Source organism: Lineus longissimus, chromosome 5 (genome assembly GCF_910592395.1).
Source record: "Lineus longissimus chromosome 5, tnLinLong1.2, whole genome shotgun sequence".
NCBI lineage: Eukaryota > Metazoa > Nemertea > Pilidiophora > Heteronemertea > Lineidae > Lineus > Lineus longissimus.
The window spans coordinates 22,621,700-22,642,751 of record NC_088312.1 but is presented as its reverse complement, the minus strand read 5'-3'; the positions used below and the strand labels follow the sequence as shown (position 1 = coordinate 22,642,751).

Genomic DNA, 21,052 nt, shown 5'->3' with positions numbered 1-21,052 from the left:
TCACCCAAGGTCACACAGTTTCTTCAGCAAGTTCAAACAAAAACTGTGCCATCTTAGGGACTTTGATATCAAGATTGGATTTTCCAAATTTATCTCGAGTGTGTGATGGTTGTATGACAATGGGTCTGTTACACTTTTTCAGGACAATACGTTCAATGGCCCGAATACGGTAAGTCGTTGGTCCATCCAACAAATGTGTGAAAAAATTGTCAAGTAACCGTGTGTTTTGGTCGTAACGACTCAAACCACTTGTGTGAAGTGCCATTATGTGTCTACTGTGTGATTAGTGTGTGCTACAAATGGTAGCAAAACTCATTTCATTTTCATTTCCGTTTATTTTTTTTCTGAAAAAGTGACAAAAATGAAAATTTCAAGAATGTGTTGTTGAGCTGAAGTCTTGGACTTAGCTTTGCCGGTGTGTTTGTGTATGTCTAAAGCAGGCTGAGATGTGCAAATACAATCAAATCATTTCATTTTTTTGTTGATTTCATTGATGACCATCCTTTTTATTTTTCTAATCCTTCAAATTAGAAGATTTTCTCACTTTGTCACTTATATCATTTTGAGTTTCATTAGTTCTCATCATAACATCTCATTCTGCAAGTGTTCATAACATTGTCTCCTTGGATGTATATACCTTGAATTTGAATTAAATAATCCAAATTTGAAAACAAAAGATTTGGTCTTCCAAGAACATACATTGTGGTTACTTCTTATGTGACATCTTACAAATTTTAACAATTTGTCTAAAACTCTCATTTTCTGTGGAAACCTTTGGGATAATTTTATAATAATCTGACTGAGTGAGTGTGACACTTGAAGAGCCTGACTGGAAGATGCTTAGTATGTCCTCTATTGTTTTTAGACTGCGACATCGAGATCCATAGCGTGGAAGGTGGCAAGAAGACTGGCACCTTCAAATCGCCCAACTGGCCCGACAAGTACACGGACAACATGCATTGCTTCTTCAAATTCATCGGACTGCCCAACGAACGCGTACACGTCAACTTCACCTACTTCAAGGTTAAGGGAATCTCACCAAGGTCAGTATCCAACCCAATCCCACACCATCGCTAAAAACGCCGCACTCTATCTGAGGCCCAAATCAGCTCAATCCCTCTTCATGCAACCAATGCATTCAATGTCGATTGCAACTATCCAACGTGGAGTAAATTATTGCTATGTTCAAGTAGAAATCAATTTGGGGCAAATTGGGTGTCACGCACATGACAATACAGTCATCGGTCACTTTCCTGCCACGCTTTTTAATCAGCGGAAAATACACAACATTGCCTCGGTAATGAAATTGGCATTTGGGCTTAGCCGTTGGTTTGTAACTTATCACCCAGTGGAACTCGAGCAGACAAGGCAACATGCAATAGAACAAGTATTAATCAACAACGAGTTGGTGCCTTGCTTCTAGAAAACCATGCCAAGGTTGACTTCAGAATACAAAAAAATCCAGCATTCCAACATTGGGATTTGATATACAGATGGTCATTGGAACCTTGCTTTTTTCCAATGGCTATTTTTTGACTTGTTTAGAGAAGCTTGGGCCTCTCAGCTCTCAAATTTCTACTCATTGTTTAGAAATGCCAAAGGCTTCATACAGAACATTCTTGAACATTAACCATAACGTGAGATAACAGGTGAAAAAGAATAGAAATTACCCTCCCTTTTGTCTATTGTAACGGAGACGAAATTGTAAACTACCTGGTGAGTCACTCCAGGTTTTGCTTCACTAGGAATGTTGATGTTGATCTAGTCGAAGTACAGGACACGTAAAGGCCCTTAACCCGCCACTTTGCATATTTACAACCATCAGAGAACCTGTGCTGGTTCCCTAAATCGTCTAAACGCAAATAAAAATGATTGATATACAATAAATTTGCTGAGAAAGAAGTTGGTATTCACCGAAAGTTGCCCATTCGATAAATCATTTGGCTATCTGTAAAATGTCCATGGTTGTCAGGCACAGCTTGCCATAAACTAGCTTTGGGGTCCGCTGTTGTGTTTTTCTTTTGCTAATGGTCCAGCCAGAATGCCAACCAACACTACCCTCATGGGAACCAATTGCCTACTTTCGACATTTTTCCACTCGGTTAGGTCCTGGTAAAATACATAGTATACATCTTTGTTGACGAGCCTATTACTCTTATACCAGACCAGCATTCAAATTGACAACCAGACAACAAATTACTTCAAAGTTGGCCTTCAGAGCTAACAGGATCAGAGTTTAAGTCTCGGTTGAGGCTTTGAAGTATCCAGTTCGAAAGACCAATACACTTCAGCAAAATCCACTACAAATTTGATTTGATTGCAAGAGCTTATAGCAGCTCAAATCTTTCTCAATCTCACACCATAACTTGGCAAAGCAATTCATGTCATTTGAAACGCCAATCGTGTGACCTACACCAAATGTATAAGGTTTTATTGCTTCGCATCTGCTATTAAGGTAATTACTCGGACATCAATATCCCTCATGAATCTTGTGACTTGGCTCTTACAGAACAACAAATACCATGGTCAAATTGATGTAATTGGTCGTCCCCCTCGGGGCTTGTTGCCACCATTCGTCAACATTTCTGGCATCTTGTTCCCCCATGGCAATGATTACAGTAACAGACGCAGACTTGTATAATCAACAGGCTCGCTATGAAAATGTCTGCCGCTAACTTCTCCCTATGTAAGAAAAAAATTGGAACGTTTTGGCAATTAGTCTGGTGACCTTAACCAACATATCGACATTTGGTTTTTCTTCCCGCTGATACGTCCCTAGTTAATATTTGACCAGAATCATTTTGACATCTCTCTGCATTCATGTTGTATATATGGTGCACTTGACATTGCTTGGGGGATGAATTAATTATTGGGTCCAATAACGAATGCAATATGCATCCAACACAGTCCAGTGCCTTCTCATAACATCGCCATTCTCCTTCGTCAAAATCGTCTAGGTTTTACGGTCCCGTACCTAACAAGAATATTCTCATTATCCTTAGATACAACCTTCTAAGATACATTGTACTCTTCTGAAGGATTATTCCCTGTGGGGTAACAATATTAAAAAGAAACCATGCTTTGATTGAATATTTCTGCTTAATTTCACCCAATGATCGGTTTTATGTCTTGCGACAACTTGTATATATCTTGGCTCTAACATTCACGATTTTAACAAGAAATCTCCTATGGAATTACTCTCATCTCTACGCTTCCCTTGGGGATTATTTCACTGGTGGAATTATTCTACCCTGGTCTCTGACAGTACTGGCAATTAACATAAAGATAAAGGTCAGAATACCACGGTTGGTGACGATCATTTGGGATTTAAAAGCGATATTGGTTCGAGAGAGCGAGAAGCTTAGAGGATAACAGTTAAAGTTGATATTAACTTGAAATTTGAAGTATTAATACTCTAAAAAACATTATTGAGCTACCATGATATTCCGGGTTGACACTTTGAGACTTTTATTTTATGCCATGCCTCATCTTAAGAAGTGTCAGAAATTCGATTACAAACCATTGTCAGCTTGTGAAACATTTTCTATCGAACAGGAAATTATTTTCTGCAGTTCTGAATGGGGCTATATCGGGTGAAGATGAGTTCCTTGTGGGGGGTAACCATCTTGTCAACGGCAGGAAATTCTCCCGGTAACTCAAAATTGTCCAACCAAAACCAATTTGAATTGATTCTTGTCAAAAATAGACGCAAAAATCAATTTGAACCCTAAGTTTAACCTTGATAAAAATAGCTCAACAGCATCATCAGTACGTATACCAATACAGTTTCAAATCGATAGATTGGAAATTTCTATTTTTTCAAATAAAATCTTTCATCTCTATCAATAGAAGTAACCATTGGTAACGAAGCATACGACCATTGACGTCATTTGTTGGAAACCTGCCCTTATTTAGTATAATCCGCCTTCCGCCTAGGCGTATCCTGTGACCTATTATATTCTTAACAAAGTAACCAGAATCCTTTGCGTTGTTGATGATAATGGCGATTGATTTTCCTCCCGGCACAAGGCTTTATTGACAATCGCTGTTTATTGCTTTTGTGAAATAAACACCATTGTTGGCCGCGCATAGACTTAGCTCTTTGATGATAACAGTAAATGACGCAGGAAAAATACTTGTTAATTACAAATGTTATCATTTGCAATCAATCAACTACGCAATTCCCCAGACTGAACTTAACATAAAGTACTTTGATAAAATTATCCATTTGAAAGCTTGATGAATTTGTTTACAAATTGAACTTTAAGAAAATGAAATTATCAACTTCCGCTCAAAAGGAAATGATTTACTTCCTTCTTCAATTCACGTCTGCTTCATTTCATGATACGTCTGCTCCTGGGTTTAAAGCAGACGCTAAGCCAGATCTTTGAGGGACTTGGCACATGACAGCAATCCCAATGCTTCCCAATCTCTGATCTTGCCATGAATACCAAGCAGCTTAATCAGACCTCAGATCCTATGAAAGCAGATGAACAAATCTTACGGATTGCAGCCTCAAATTAGCTCTTTTCAAGGTTCTTCACTATTGCTTCTTGAATCAGATTTTCTCTTGAATGTGTTCCTCAACGGTTTCTTCCGCTTGTTTCTTGCAGGTGCGAACGTGACTACGTCGACATCTACACCCAAGGTGAATACCCAGAACAGGACTTACTCGACATCCCCCTACAGGGACGCTACTGCGGTGACCAGGATGGAGATGAACCACCAGCAATGGTTTCAAGCGGACAGACCTTCATTGTTGGATTCTTCACCGACGGAGACGGCAAGACTGCCCAGGGATTCTTCGGAAACTATGCCTTCATTGATGACGAGCAATACAATATGGGAACCCCAGCACCTAACAAATGCGGCTACACCATCCACTCAAGGAACAAGCCCACCGGAATGATCATGTCGCCCACCTTCCCCGGAATCTACCCAGACAACGCTTACTGCTTCTACAACCTCCAGGGACGACAGGGTGAACGTATCAAGCTCGACTTCGAAGTCTTCGACCTCTTCAGCGGTGGTGACCATTGCCCCTTCGACTTTGTCCGCATCTACGATGGATACACGAGCCAGACCCCCATCATCGGAACCTACTGCGGCAAGCACAAGAAACTGACCATCTTCTCCACCAGCGAGGCCCTCCACATCGAATTCGTCACCAAGTCCGGACGCGTCCAGCCAACTGCCAAGCCCTACAAGCCATACTGGGAACTCCAGAAGGACTACGAAATCGAACGCACCGGATTCAAGGCCCAGTACACCTTCAGCGACAAATTCGTTAAGCTTAACTTCATCCAGGGATCCAACGCTCACCACATCCGCGGAACTGGTAAGTTTTTCGAGACTTCCGACTTGTTTCCGAGTCAGTCTTTGGTGACAAGAAGCTTCTCCACAAACCAAACTTTCCAAGACGCCCACAGATCCTTTCAAGTTTCTAATATTAGCCAAGTTTTCTTCGGATAAGTTCTGAGAACCAAAATGAAAAGGAAACTCTTAGAAACTTAAAAAAGAGCACCCTTTCAAGTCAACAGCTTTCTTTTAGATCATTTGACTTTTGGAAAGTTTGATTCTGAAGAAGCAAAGCCGAATAACTGACTCTTCCCCTTCCTCTCTCTCTCCTCTTTAGCCTTTATTAGTTAATGGCGCGGCCTGTGGTCGTCTATTCTTCTGTCTAATCATTTAAGACATGATATGATGTGGCCTTTCACCAGAGGTGATCTACTCGCCTCCACACCTCACCATTCATTAGCCGTGATCTATTAGCTCTCGTTTCTGTCTGGGTATCACTTAGTGACGAAGCTTCGGGCAGATGGTTAGAATCCTACTGGTCATCTTGGTGCCTTACTGAACATTCTGTCACATTGTGTCAGAATCACCATCAGTGCCAAGAGTACAGACCACCACAACGGAAGCCTTATGATGTAATCTTTGTTAGTCTTATGGGTCGGGCTTTCTCTAATAGGGATTTTCTGACAACACTTTTACTCATGGTCTTTAATCAAATTCATCTCAAGTGGTTACCGTGGGGACTAACCATAAAACCACTTATTCGCGTTTCCTGGCAGCTTAAAAATTTATCACAGCGCTTGGTCTTTGCTTGGAAAGAATTGTAATTCGCTTTAGGTTAATCTTTGGCAACCAGTCGCCATGTCGCGCTCTATTAAGCACAGCAGGTGCAACCAATCTATGATGAAGACATCGTTTTTGCCGGCTATTGCCTCCGGCTACGTTGCATCATATCATATCAAGTTTTTCGTCCCCATCAATAAATCTTACCAAAGATGACATGTCCAGTATTGACCAGCGCAGAATCGCTCGAGCATTTCTAAAACGTAATTCTAGAATCGACTACAGTGCTACCGTGGAATATCGAATCTCCCTTCGGATGAGTTTTTCCACGGTGGCCGCAACAGCACAGCACGTTAACGTCACATGGTCTCTGATCAAATCTACCGAAGCAATCAAATCAAAAATATCAGTAACTTATTTTTTCAGAAGTTAGTTACTCTCGAGTATGGGAAAATCATGCGTACAATTACTTCATTTATAACAACGGCGTGTGATTTTCGTATTATGGTCATTGTATCCTATTATGAGATTCTTTGCGCCATTACACATTGTTGATGGCCTAGGGGTCATAATGAGCCTAGAAAGGTCAGCCGCCCCTAATGGAGACTTGTCTCCATATATCACAGCTCGTCTGATATTAATGGCGTCCTTATCTGTCCCTCACTGACTGGTCTTATACTTATGAATGGATGGAGTGCATTAAGGGGATCTGTTATGCTTCGTCGGGTTTTCGTGGTCCGCTGGGACTCGAAATTGGTTTTGACCAGTCGGGTTCGAATCGGCCAGGGAAATGAAATCACCTAAACTGACTATGATTCCAAGCATGTTTCTTAACCTTGTTTTCATTTCGTGTCTTACAGAATGCGACATGAGGGTACTGAGCGCTGGCGAGAGCAACGGAACCATCACCTCACCCAACTACCCCCACGCCTACCCATTGAACGTCACATGCCGATACTACATCGACGGATTCATGGACAAGCAGAACCTCGAGAAAGTGCGCCTGAACTTCGAGAAATTCCAGCTGCCCGTTAACGGAGGCCGAGGGTAGGTTTCAAATCTTAGAACGAATACCCGATTTTCCTTTTAGAGTCTTCTCCTGAGTTTCTTACTTTGAACTGTGCGACTGTTTATATTCCCTTGGTTATTTGAATTAACCTTAGAAACTGTCTACAGCATATTCTTATCCTTCTGCACTGAACATTCCCGATCTGATTTGGCACATCATCATTGCATTTTGATATTTTTTAACATCATTTGCTCAGTTTATTTTCTCATCATTTCATCATATCCTGCCATTCATCCATTCATTTCATCATATTTTGATCAGTACTTCCATCTTCCTCCTAACCCAAATAGATCCAAACCAACCAATACGAAATCACATATTGATATCACAAAATCAGCACCTCATGATTCCCTATTTCCGAACTGGAAATAATCCTGCTCAATGGCAGCGATATTTGACCTGATCCTTCTTCATAAGACTTGCTCAGGCTCCTTTCCCAATAAAGAACTACCTATATATAGCAGGAGATCATGCGGATGGCGCTGATAACCTGATGTGCTCACCAGCACAGACCTAAAGCTTTATGAATCAGAAACTAAATCAAACCAAGTATTAAGCCACTTGTCCTTCAGTGGACATTGGCGGCCATCTTGTCACTGGCGGCCATCTTGTAACATGTCAACATCATCAGCTTCAACATAAGCAAACAGATCCCAAAAGCAGACGTTCTCACTCAATCATCTTTTTGTGTTTCTTTTGAACACAACATTTTATCTTACGATATTTGCTACCAAACACCTTGCCTAATCTGCTTTGAAACATCGCATTTTCAAGTTTGCTTTGTTCCTCAGCAATAAGCAGTCACTGATATCAGATTTTCATCACGTCATATTAACCCTTTCATCATCAGTTCTCTTCCATCCATCTTCTGTAGTCTTTTATTTAAATTTCGGTTCGTTGTGACGAAAATGTTTAGCTGCAAAAATTGCTTAGTAAGCTGATAAATTTAGTGAAGCCACAGATTTACCATTAATGGATTATAATACAAAGAACCTTCTAACATTCAAGTAGAAATTTCTTAAACTTTCTTGGAAGAAAGGATGGTTAAAGGGGAGAAGGAAGTACTGAAATATGACTCATATGGTTTTGACTCGGAAAGCAAGTTATAAGAATATGCTAACTACTCTACCAGACGATCCAGACGACTCCCCTCTTCAAAAATGTGCTTTATCACATTTAATTAATGGCGACCTGGTTTTATCCATTTTCAGGCACCATCATCACCACAGGCACCACCAGTCCTCCGCCATGAGCCTGAAAATGGATGATGAGTCCAGGTGTGTCTCAGTTTCATAGCATTAGCGGCTAATAGCGGCTATTACGTGGTGTATTCGTGAAGCCTTGTGCTAGTACCGATCGCTTTTTCATGCAGTCTCGTCCACTTCGTCACGCTTCGTCCCTCCTCTTTCGTTCTCATTAATTCACCATCTTTATCCTGCCACCATTCAGAAGATGCCAAACAAGTCGATGTTTTCTGTTGAAAAAAACATGGATGTCCTTTCGCTGAACCATGCGGATCATGAACCCTTCTTCATATAGCTGCCACGGGGCAGCTAGCTATTCATGTCTCGCTCGCTGTGTGGATTTATGTCAATTGAATATGGAATTGTCTGACTTCAAACACACTGAAACCGAAAAAAATCAACAAATCTGCAGAATAATTTTACAAAAAATCTGTAAAATCATTTTCTATTCTGTTGCTATTTCTAAGTGTGGTCAGATCTATTTGGTTATGCATGTTGAATAACCAAAGCAGTTTCAAATTCAATTTTTCATATTCCTCCTGTGCTTTCTTCCCTGTTCCTTGCACTGCCTCCCTCGATTGACTGTATTTTGTTTTGCACACCACAGGCTCCTCAGTCGACACCAAGCTTAAATTGTGGATTCTTTGTTCAGTGTTTGTTTCAGTGTTTAAACCCATGAAGAAATAGACCAACGAAGTTATTTGAACCAAACCACTACAACGAAACCCTTGGATTGGAATATGTTGACCCTGAGAAATGCATCCTAGCAAATCTTGAATAAATCCTACACGCCTTCAATTTTGAAAAACTCCCCTATTTATTTTCCTTGCAAATACATAACAAAACAAAAGATCATAAGCACTTTAAGGAAACAATTTACAAAACTTTAGTCTCCATAAGAACTATTTTACGAGCATTTCCCTCGTTTCCATTCCAGATGCCCCAACGGTTACGTCAAAGCCTACGGAAAGGGACAGACCGAGAGTGACAAGCCCGATGGTGAATTCTGTGGCTCTGAAGTCGAAAGCAACTTCATCTCATCCAACCCCCGTCTCCTCCTCGTCTTCGACTCACATGGCAAGAAGGCCGGCCAGGGATTCAAGGCTAACTACAAATTCGAGGTCGACTACGGAATACCATCCGGCACCATGGCCACCCCAAGGAAATGCCACTTCATCTACAAGTCTGACGGAACAACCGAGAGCAAGCAGGGATCCACCAACTCCCCACGTTACCCAGGCAGCTACCCCAAGGATCTCAACTGCGTCTACGAATTCCACGGCCTCCCCAACGAACAGGTCCGAGTGTCCTTCGACAACTTCTTCCTCGCTGGCGATAAGGCTCTCTGCAACGAAGATTACATTGTCGCTTACAGCATCTTCCCCGACGGCCAGAAACTCATCGGCAAATACTGCGGCTCAGACTTCCCCGGCCCAATCATCACCGAACCTGGCGCAAACAGGCTGAAACTCATCTTCCACTCCAACGAAAAGGACGTCAGCGTCGGATTCAAGGCCAACTACGACTTCATCCCCAAGCAACACATCTTCAAGGAGTGCGGTGCCAACATTACCCGAAGCCACGGCGGAGTCATCACTAGCCCCAACTACCCACAGAAATACCAGATCAACTTCAGCTGCGAATGGTGGATCTACCCAACTTCCCCAATGAACAAGATTCTCCTCCAGTTCGAAGACTTTGATATGGAAGGAACCCCAAGAAGCTGCCAGAACGCCGAGGTCCAGATCTTCACCGACAACCGTGGTGTACCACAGGAGAGCCTTTGCGGAACCCAGAACCGAGACAAACAGTTGATCTCCAACGGACCAATGAGAATCCGATTTGTTGTTGGCCAGCACTCAGTCGGCGGCGGCAAAGGCTTCAAGCTCTCCTACACTGAACTCCTCTACGACCGTGGTAAGTGTCTCTCTCTGGCCAAAAAGCCCAGAACCAAATCTTCAAATGATACTGAGCTGCCAGAGCGATTTATTAGTCTCTATGGCAACCATTGCTGTAGTACTTTCGAATCAAACGTGATGCTCTTGCTTCTCATCAATAATTCGAGACTTGTTTATCATCTTTGAATTCCATATCTCGTGGTTTGGTACGGAAAGCTTGCACTTTATAAAGTGGTTTGAACTCGCACATTTAAACCAATATCTACTATGATTTACACTGACAATATGATCTGGTTGGGTTGAAAACTTTTTGGAATCATGGTACGAGACGAAATATGGTACTTATGGTCCTCTCCACGTGTTTTCAGGTGATGACTGCTCCGGTGTCTTCAAATGCCAACGCTCCGGATACTGTATCGCCAAACATCTCGAATGCAACAAAGTCAGAAACTGCGGCGCTGAAGACGAATCTGATGAAACCATTGCCTGTAAGTTTCAAATTCTGAGAACTACCTCCCAGAGTTAGACCATAGCGGGTATTATTCTATCAAATCATTCTACGAGATCCTTTTGGTGGGAATCAGAAGGTTCTATTTGATTCCATTTGAGAGATGTTCAGGTACATGTTAAAGTCTTTAGAGCTTCTCCCATCCTATGAAGGATAAATATTTTGCGCTGATTGCATCTAAGTTTTGGAAAGTTCCGATGATATTAAATACAAAGGATTTAAGACAGGTTCTGAAGATTCGAACATGTGCTTGAAACGAGAATGATACTTGCCATGATAGCTACGCTAATTAGACCGTTATCATTATCATAAGTAGCTTCTATTTTAGGTAATGGTACTTGACCTACAGGGTCACCTATTCCTGACCTTCAGATCCCTGAAGGTCACCTCATCTCCATTACAAACGTTCCATCCCCATTCTTCATCTTAAATCATCTTGATTCCTCTCGTTCTTCGGATCATAAATCCATTAAAATTATCCCATTAGGCGACTTGAACTTGATAACATTGATAGTTCAAACCCTACGAGTGATTGTGTGAGCACGATCTCCGATTGTGTTGAGTGAATGTGTTCACAATTTTAATTGTGATCAGAAGTGGTCACAATCAAAATTGTGTTGAGTGAATGTGTGATTTCATAACATCCCCAATACAACATGTGTGACTGCGATGTGAATGGGGACTTTGCTATGTCAGGTTCAGCGTTTCCCTGGAACCAATGTTCCTGATGTTTCGAAGTCTCGAGTGAGATCACTGTGACCGATTCAAACCTATATACGACTTGTGTGAGTGTGAGTATGCTAGTGAGATTAGTTTAGCGAGGCTGAGGATGGTGAATCTGATCTGAATCTGAATCTGAATCTGAATCATGATTGCAATAGTGCGTCTGCTCTTATGAATGGCAAGTTTGAGGTTGGTTGAGTGCAAGAGATTATGAATGAAACTTGGTTGAGTGGTTGAATGCGAGAGATGCTTGTTGAAATTTGACTGGGTTGAATGCAAGAGTTGCTTGTTGGAATTTGACTGGGTTGAATGCAAGAGTTGCTTGTTGGAATTTGACTGGGTTGAATGCAAGAGTTGCTTGTTGGAATTTGACTGGGTTGAATGCAAGAGTTGCTTGTTGGAATTTGACTGGGTTGAATGCCTGTTGGTTGATTGCTTAAGAATGCAAGAGATGCCTGTTGGAATTGTTTGAATGCTTGAATTACTGAAAGCTCTAGAATGTAAGAGATGACTTTTGATTGAAAGCAAAGAGATGCCTGTTCCTTGAATGCAAGCGATGCCTGTTTGGTTGAATGCACTTGAATGCAAGAGATGTCTGTTGGAATTTGACTGGGTGGAAAACATGAGTGAAACTGGTGGTGAATGATGTATGATTGTCTCATGAATGCTTGTGGCAGCAAATGACATTGAATGGCTCAGTGTGACTCTGACTTGAATGCAAACTGCATCTGAAGAGCGACTGAAGCATGGTTGGATTGAGAATGCTTGGGTTGAGTGACTGAGGAGTGACTGTAGTGAGTCTTGGATTGAATGCTCTGCCGTGTGACTGAAGTAAGAATGCTGGAGTAACTGAATCCTTGGGTAGTGAATGAAATGAAAAAGTGACTGCAGGAATGCCTCTTGTTTGAATGAGTGAATCCAAAGCATGAGTGAATGCGAGTGAGTTTCACCAAGATGTATACATGTGTATTCGCCATATGACTGAGAGTGTGCCTCTTGTATGCCTGATTGCCTCTTGCCGAGTGAATGATTCCAGTCGTAAAACAGATCACCCCATTGTGTGCATTTTACCATTTAAAGCTGAGTGAGACTAATTTTTCTAGCATATTTTGTGTGATTCTGAGTTACTGGTTTATGAAACTGATGCATGGTTGCATGAGATGATAGCACCAGTGACTTGTTGTGCGATGAAATTTGAATGTGTGAGGGCTTTGGACGTAGTCTGAGCCGGCGTGAGCATCATTGTGTGACTGAAAATCCTATTCAATTACAAAATATCGCCAAAAAAAACACTTCTTCAGTGTTGATGCTCAAGGTATTTTGATAATTGTTTAGGATTTGGTGTGTTAGCCATGGACCCTGGTTCTTGGTTAGAAATGTGAAGATATTTCATGAGTCGTGAGGGACTGTGAGTGGAAGAGAGAGAATTGGTAAACAGTGGTCGCCTGGTCTTGGATTCACCATGACATGACAAGTTCCATGCACTTCTTCACAAAGTGTCAGTACCAAGTTCTTGTCCAAGCTATGATGAAACCATTTCAGTTGGTTGAGTGTGTGATTCCCTTTCCCCAAAACGATGGATGCTTTCTATATTTCTGTTGAAACAAGTGTGTTCTGCCCATGTAGCATGCTTGAAGGACACAGGATTCTTATGCTGAAAGTGTGAGAAATATTCCTAGTGTGCGATGACCTTATCCTAAAGTGTGCAACTTAAGTCCTAGTGTGCGATGAAGAATTAAAAGTGTGCCTAAACAAAGTGTGCTGATCTCTAGTGTGCTGAATCTGACAGGGTTTTAGATCAAGATTAATTTCATTCATTTAATTTCATTATTCTCACTGCTTTACTTTGTCTTCATCATCCTTCTTTCCACAGCCTCATCATTTTCCTTCCTCCTCATCCCGCTTCATTTCAGCAACATTATCTTATGCACCATTTTTTATGCCATAAATGTTAGTTAAGTGTTAGTAAAACTTCCCTTGGTAAGTATAGTAGAACCGATGTTGTGGTCCCACACAAATAAAATCCTGCTCTGGGTTGTTGGGTCCCATGAACTAGTAATGACACAAGGCATTCAAAAGCTTGTCATTAATGTTCTATTGCCAATTCAAAAACCAGTGTGAATCCAATAGACTCTGGTCCTAACATTGTGAAATCATAAACTGGTGCCTAGTGGATGGGTTTGAAATTTGTTGAGCGAACAGAAAGTGAGATTTCGGGGTGAATCTAAGAGCAGGATGCAGAATAGTCACTGATACTAAAATAATCCACTTGGAAATTTGTGAATTAGAAAATGAATTCTTGGGTAGTTATGCATATTCATGAGACTACAATCGTATACTGTACTCCTTTAAGTTGGCCCTTAATGTTGTTGTCATGTTTTGTCCTTCAGGTCCATCTGATAATAATGGTAAGGAAAGCAATAATCTTTAGCATTTTTCGGCAACGAACCTCCAATAATTATAGTCGAACCTATACCTTTGTAGAGCATGTATCCTCAGGGAATGATTTCAATCAAATTTGATCAATTCAAAGTTTGACACTTTTCCCCAAAGCAATTTCCCTTTATCAACGAAAATTGATGAGCACTGTTCATGTTTGACAATATATTGGTGGTTCAACAACGCTAACCTGTTGCTTTTCATACTAACAACTAACTTATGTTTTTTACTGATGCCAATTATTGACCAGCACACTACCAGATCAGCACTAATAACAACTAATCAGTAAACTTAACGAGATCTAATTAAAGCTTCAGCCAATTTCAGCCAAAGATCCTGAATCATGCTACATGTGGCATCATCCAATCTCTCTTCCAGTCAGTGTCCAGAGCCAAAGATGAATCAGACCAACGATCTAAATCCTCTTTTTTACTCCAGCTCCTCTCAAACTCTAAAATAAGATGAAAATTCAAAAAACAACCAGACAGAAACTGATTTCATCCTGGGCTCTTGGATTTCAACCTCATTGGATAACAATCAACCAATCAGATCTCATCTTTGATCTAATTGGGTGACTATTAGCCAATCAGATCCATTCTTTTCTGTCATCTTCCATCTTCTGCCAAGCATCAGGGGTCCTGCTTCTCAGAACCCCCATCTTGCTGTGAAGCTTTTTGGGTGTTTTGGGAAGGTTGGATGATCTGTCTTGCCAATGATGAATCAAGGATTTCTTTCAAGCCATCACTTGGAATAAATTCTTGACTCCAGCCTGCCTTGAATGCTTCCACTGCCTGTGTGATCCTGCCTCCAAAGCATGGAATGCCTCTTCACCACCTTCCCTTCCAGGTTGACCTTACGTCTGCTCGTCCCACCATTCGACCTCACACATTCAAATTTCAGCTTCTGCTGCAGAAGCAACTTCACGACACCTTCCACAAAGGGAATCAGAATGTTTCAGGAATTTGACAAGATTGTCACAGAAAGTTCCTATTCTGTGGCGATGTTATCAAACGATTTTCCTGTCACATGATGGTCACCTACGCCTTGCACTTAATCATTCCTTCCTCCAACACGTCATACTAGCTTGCATCCCAAAACACACGTACGCTACCTGTGTCTTCTCTAGACACTATACCGAGGATCTGTGCACGGAACATCACTTTCTAAGTTCCAATGACTTTTTGGTTTGTACTACCCTTCCTCTCCCTGAGGAAACTTCTTGCTTTTCGTGTTTGTGTTGCTGTGGACTCCCAACTTGGAAACCTTAAAGCTGAACTATGTCCTGAACAACTGTCTTAAAGCTGAACTGTCTGGAAATTGCCCACTGTGGAAAAATGACTATTTGGTGAACAATAATCCTTTGAATGAGCACTTTCTTCTGTTTTACACCTAACTCGCGAATATGATCTTGGTGAATTGAAACTTTGGATGACTGAGAAAGAAGTCTTCGTTTGCTTTTGTCCGTCTTCTCACTGTTCTCACAAACTACCCAAACCCGCACCCTATTCACCACGACTCCAAGAAAACTCAACGCACCCCATTGCCTAGACATAGTAGCGTCATAACGTCATGTATGTCATCTGTTGACCATAGGTCAGCCTATCATCAGTTAGGTCATCATAATTAGAAAAATCGTTCTGGTCAATTGTATTTTAGGCCAGGTCGAGTTTACACCGACATTAGGTTTTTGGTGTAGATTCGTTTGGTCCAAAGTGCAACCAGCCAGGTCGATTTTTCTAATTGTGCTGCTCTGTAGATGTGGCAGCCTAGCACTCTCAAACTTTCTCTCCCGATTATTTATCTCCTGTAGCTCAAGGTAAGTCTGCTATCTGATTGGACCGTAGCTAGTTCGTTCTCCAATCACATGGCGCTAGTTCTCCGTATTGTAGCGGGAGAGACAAGTTTGAGAGATTAGACAGTGCAGAGTGCCTTGTTCTACAGTCGGGACAGACTGATGTGGCGCTGTATCATCGCATCTTACTTCATCTCATCCATCATTTGTATGATGCATGATCCAGTTGTCATATTATGAAGTCTGTTCTTCCGCAGAGCTTGGCCCAATGCAGCTGTTATACCTTGGGAAGCATGGAGTTACAATTAAGAATAGATAGAGCATGGTAATTGCATATTTACAACAAGCTTTGCATCAAATGTTAACCTCAAATACATGATTAGTTGAATTAACATCAAACTAACCACCGACTCCATGATTTCCAAAGGATTTTCTGTTGAATATAGTGTTGCATAAAGACGTCTGCTCAGCTTTTGAATCAGTCTTGCAGATTTGATAAAAGATCTGAAATATTTGTTTCAAAAATCTTCAAATTTTCGAGCAGTTGCCTTATAAATGTAATTGAACAGAGGGAATTTGAGAAGCCTTACAACTTTTAATGCTATTGAAAATAAAAACTAAAAGCTCTTTGCCTCAAAATCTCTCTCAATGTAGTACCAAATAAGTAGATGTTATTACTAATGCTTTCTTCTTGTGATGAGTAATTTCAAACTTTATTCTGGGAATGCCAGATTGTTTTAAAGCACATTGAAGTTAGCATTGGTTTTAGTTTCGGGTTGCCAAACAATCGCTATAATATTCTCTTCCCACTATTTTGCAGGCCCCAAACCACCAGCATACAACGTCCTCCATATTGCTCTCGGCGTCGCCATCACCCTCTTCCTCCTCATCATCATCCTCGTGTGCATGTTCCACCGCCGAAGGAGGTCCATGTCCCAGAAGGTGAAACACCCCCACCACAACATCAAGTCGGACGAATCCGACATCCGATTCATGATCGACCAGGCCCATTGCAGTAAATCATCAGACCGAATGATCAACCGGGAAACAATGCAGAAAATCTCCATCGTATGAGTTGAATGCTGAATTTAGGAAAAAACTTTAACAAATTTTCAAAGTGGCAGTTTTACGGATTAACTTAACCATTCGATTACCATGTGGTTAGGAACTTTACAGAACAATTCTGTTTTTCATCCGAACTTTGTGATATGATCGACGACGATTCCTGCTAGTCGGGAATGTAAGGACGCCGCGCTTGTGTCATAGGCGGCTGCGATACTGACTTGGTGCGAACTGTCCACTTGTTACGATACTGTTCCAGCGACAGTCTTCCAAATTCGGGATGGAGTATTACGGATACAGACTTATGCAGAACTGAATGTGATTGAGCTCTCCCTTATACGATCTTGCGTTGATTCTAAGTCTGCATAGGGTGGCACCCTATGCAGAACCTTCATATCACCTTACACCCCAAGCAAACGGTTCGCGTTGGCAAACCGTATGCTGGGAAACTTTCAAAATTATTCTAAAAAATCACCTCTAAATTGAAAATTTCTACAATCTTTCGATTTCTGTTTCTCTTATTGCTATCACAAAAAGGAATATATTTCTCTCTATTGCAATTGATACTAGATTACTGTGATAGTCTGAAACTAGTATTGCAAACGGTGATATGCCAAGCAAACAGCTGGACTGATTGATTAGGCTTAAAGCCTGACATGTACAGTGTTAAATCATCACAAATGCAGAGCTCCAATCAGGATAATGTTTGGACTGCTGAGGGTTTCGACAAATGTTACGAAAGTCACAGTGATGGCTCGCCGCGTTTCTTGTGATTGAGAAACCGGTGCGCGCGGTCAAAATTTGTCAAACCCAAAATAGGCTTTTTCTTTGAAAATGACCTATATCATTACAATTCATTTATGTCTGTACATCAGGGCATGTTCAGTACCTGAGCATTGCCTGGTGTCGGATGATAATAGATAATAACAACAGTAGCGTATTGTGCACAAATCGAACGAACTTATCAGAAGTTTAAAAAGCTCAATTAGTCATTCAAACCAGCTGTTGACAGCTGCTTTGAAACGGAACAACTTCGAAAATCTTGAAGTGGTCTTCACTTCGACCTTGTGTCATCTTGAGGTCATGTTTTGGCTCAGTCAACTCACAGTACGCTATTCATAATCAAGTCTGATGTAGAACATCAGTTACTCCAAGTCTTCATTAAAATCATTTCGTCTTCAGCATTCGTTCATGACAGAATTTAAGTTCATTTGAGTTATCTCATTCAAAATTAAACAATTTAGTTGATTTTTGTTGCTGTGTAAAAGTCCATGTTGGTGAAATTAGGAGACGAAGGAATGAATTGTATGATTATAAATGACACTTTTGTATCATTAGTAATGACTTATAACCATGACAATTTAAGCCGTAGTGACGTTCTCAGTCGAACTACTGGCATATAAATGGCATAGGGGTTTTCTTCTAAGAAATGACATCTCTCTCTATTGACAAATGCCTCCACCCCTTTGCCTCATTCGAAAACTTTCTTCATGGGCTTAGTGCGTTAATTCTGTAAGTATTATCATCATCAGACTCGGCATCTGTCTAAACATCCCATAATTGCAGAATCATATGATACAGATCCATAAGCTGCAATTAAAACGAATGGAAAATTCAAAAAGTGAAAAAATTTAACTTCGCTCAAAACGATCGATTTTAGTTTTGTTTCCATTATCAAACAGATGCCAGTCGATCTATCCTGGTCCTCTACTCCTCTATTCATGTTCAGGGTAATCCAGTCTTATCTGGCCGACCTTGTTCACGAATACAGGCGTCAAGGGTCCAAACACTGTATATTATTATCACTAGTTAATGAATTTCATTATAAATATCTTCTTTTCTACTACAAGAATTTTATACTATTCTGTGCTTAACTATAACATTTGTATAATTTCTATGCGTTTTGTACAGAATAATAGAAGTTGATGTTAAATGGTTTAAGAATTTAGTTGAATGTCAAACACATGCACTTTGATTTTTTCAGAGATTCATAGATTCAAAGATATGTAAATGTGTAAAAACACATGTAAATATGTGTCTAAACACATGTAAAATGTGTATAAACACATTTGAATGTGTCTAAACACATGTGAATATGTGTAGAAACACATAATGAATCTCTTGTTTATCCAAAGCAAATCTATATTTAGTTCAATCAATTTTATCTGTTCAAAATTTTAAGTTTAGTTTTAACTTGTAAACTTCAACACTGCCAATTTTTAGTTCATTTTGGTTCATTCCTTTACTTTAATTTGAAATTTCTCTCTTCAATTTTGAGTTTATTTCTATCTATATTAATCTATCAAACACAAATGTACAAGCTTTTGTCTGTCAGAAACTGACCAAGACAAGCTAACAAATATTTACAATTCGAAAGTTTTCATTTTTTGTTTCACTTTACTTTGGTGCTAGTCACTCATTTCATTCGAGTTCATTTTTTTCTTCCAATTATTTCCTTTCACTTACTAATGTAATCCTTGGTTTGATTTTAGTTAATTTATCTGTCCACTCTGCAATCATAACACTCAGTTCTCATGGTTAACATATCTGTGGTTAAAAACCTCAAAATTAAGTTACTTGAGTTTCCTTTAGTAAATTTCAATTTTTAAACCTTTCTCAAACTATTAAGTTACTTTTAGTTTCCTCTCTTTTCATTTCTAACTTTGCTTTGGGTTAGTCGTGGTTTGAAAATTATTTTTGGCCTGTTAATAAATTGGGTCAAGTTATTTTATTTTCCTGGTAAAATGGTACTGAATTATAATAATTGTTAATCTGTTAATGGAAGCATATAAAGAAAATTCAAATTACCTACAAGAAAAATACTCGCTAAAAATAGAGCCTTTTCGCTTAAGATCTTCATTTGAGATATTGAGTGCTTCAAACTATGCATTCCCAGTTGCAATCTGCACTATGCTTCCTGAGTTCAGAACACAATTCATAATCTTTTTTGTGACCAATTCATAAAATCACTTTTTTTGAATTTAATGTTTAGTAAATCCCACATACTTTAGTCCCCTCAGTTGTAATTCAAAAATGTATCACGTTTACTCAAATATGTAATCATTTACAGGGTCTTTGCCAATCTAAGAACCAGTGTAGAAGGTGCCACTACACTATTATGCAATTTATTGCACTGGTACAGTTCTCCACTTGGTCTTAAAGGCAGGGCCCCTGCTGTGAAGTCCCCCATTTTTTTCTCCCTTACAAATATTCAATTGTGGGTTATTTTTTGGTAGTTTGGATCTTTCAGTGGGTTTCTTTATCGATACGCACTGTAGAAAAATGAATAACTTCGTAGATGGTCTCAGAATGTAAAGTTGACTCAACTATCATCCCATGCAGTGATCAAAATTTGAGAAAAAAAAACATTTATAATCATCAAAATCATTCATTCACAAATCCACATTTTTGGAATATTCATCTTTTTGAAAGCAAAACAAATTCTTTCGCCATTACAAATTAGATGCTACAGTTTTGAGCAGTAGAAACTGCCTCTTCTCTGATTGGTCCATCGGATGACAGTTGTTTCAAGCCATTTGTATATATTTTCAATGCAATATCTGAGATACAGTTGTAGATACAATGGAAAATAGTATATAGACTATACATACTGTATAAATAATGCAACGAGATTTAGTTCATTAGTATGTGATCTTGCTTTTCCATCTGAAACTGTTCTTAAAGATTACACTCTCCATAGACAAGGAAAAACTATCAAATCAGGTTATTATAAAACCTGGAATGGAGTACTCTGATAAAGCAATGCTCGACACTTCATGTATAAGTATGATAAGATTTCAATGAAAATGATTTAAATCTCTCTAGGATTACTTCTATTAGCGTTTAGAAAAATGAAATTCCTTGTCCATCAGATGTGTAGTTTCTAAGTTTAGCAAAAGATGTCACTCACTGCAACACCGTGGTAGTCTGGTGAAGTGTTGATTTGTTATAAATAATTTTGCATATGAATATAAATATGTAAACAACTTTTGTATGACGATACGATGTGCCAAAGGGCTTTATAATAAATATTTTCAAAATATGATTACATCATCTCTTCACTATCTTCATATGTTGTGCTGTGATTTTGATGTCGTCTGCTCCATGTTGAATGTAAACAAACCCATGTCAGAAAGGAGACGAACCCATTGGAGTGGCTTCAACTTGAAGTTCAACTTTTTCCTAACCGCAGCCCAAAGTTTCCTCAACCTTCCTTCCCTTCCTTTCCCTTCCTTTCCC

General features: G+C 39.9%; 1 protein-coding gene across 7 annotated transcripts in view; it reads left to right on the top strand.

Moving 5' to 3' along the window:
• LOC135487911 (cubilin-like) overlaps positions 1 to 20,861 on the top strand; it is a 154,948-nt gene extending 134,087 nt beyond the window's left edge. For 4 of the 7 annotated variants that reach the window (XM_064772148.1, XM_064772145.1, XM_064772146.1 and 1 more), the window contains 9 exons: positions 143 to 169; positions 866 to 1,043; positions 4,614 to 5,338; positions 6,939 to 7,125; positions 8,359 to 8,424; positions 9,329 to 10,308; positions 10,658 to 10,777; positions 13,911 to 13,928; positions 16,572 to 20,861. In XM_064772148.1, coding sequence (XP_064628218.1) covers positions 143 to 169; positions 866 to 1,043; positions 4,614 to 5,338; positions 6,939 to 7,125; positions 8,359 to 8,424; positions 9,329 to 10,308; positions 10,658 to 10,777; positions 13,911 to 13,928; positions 16,572 to 16,825 — 2,555 coding nt within the window. In that variant the 3' untranslated portion in view covers positions 16,826 to 20,861. The remainder of the gene's footprint in view (positions 1 to 142; positions 170 to 865; positions 1,044 to 4,613; positions 5,339 to 6,938; positions 7,126 to 8,358; positions 8,425 to 9,328; positions 10,309 to 10,657; positions 10,778 to 13,910; positions 13,929 to 16,571) is intronic. The other 3 variants (XM_064772150.1, XM_064772151.1, XM_064772147.1) reach the window with 3 other exon arrangements.
• Positions 20,862 to 21,052: the final 191 nt, after the last annotated feature.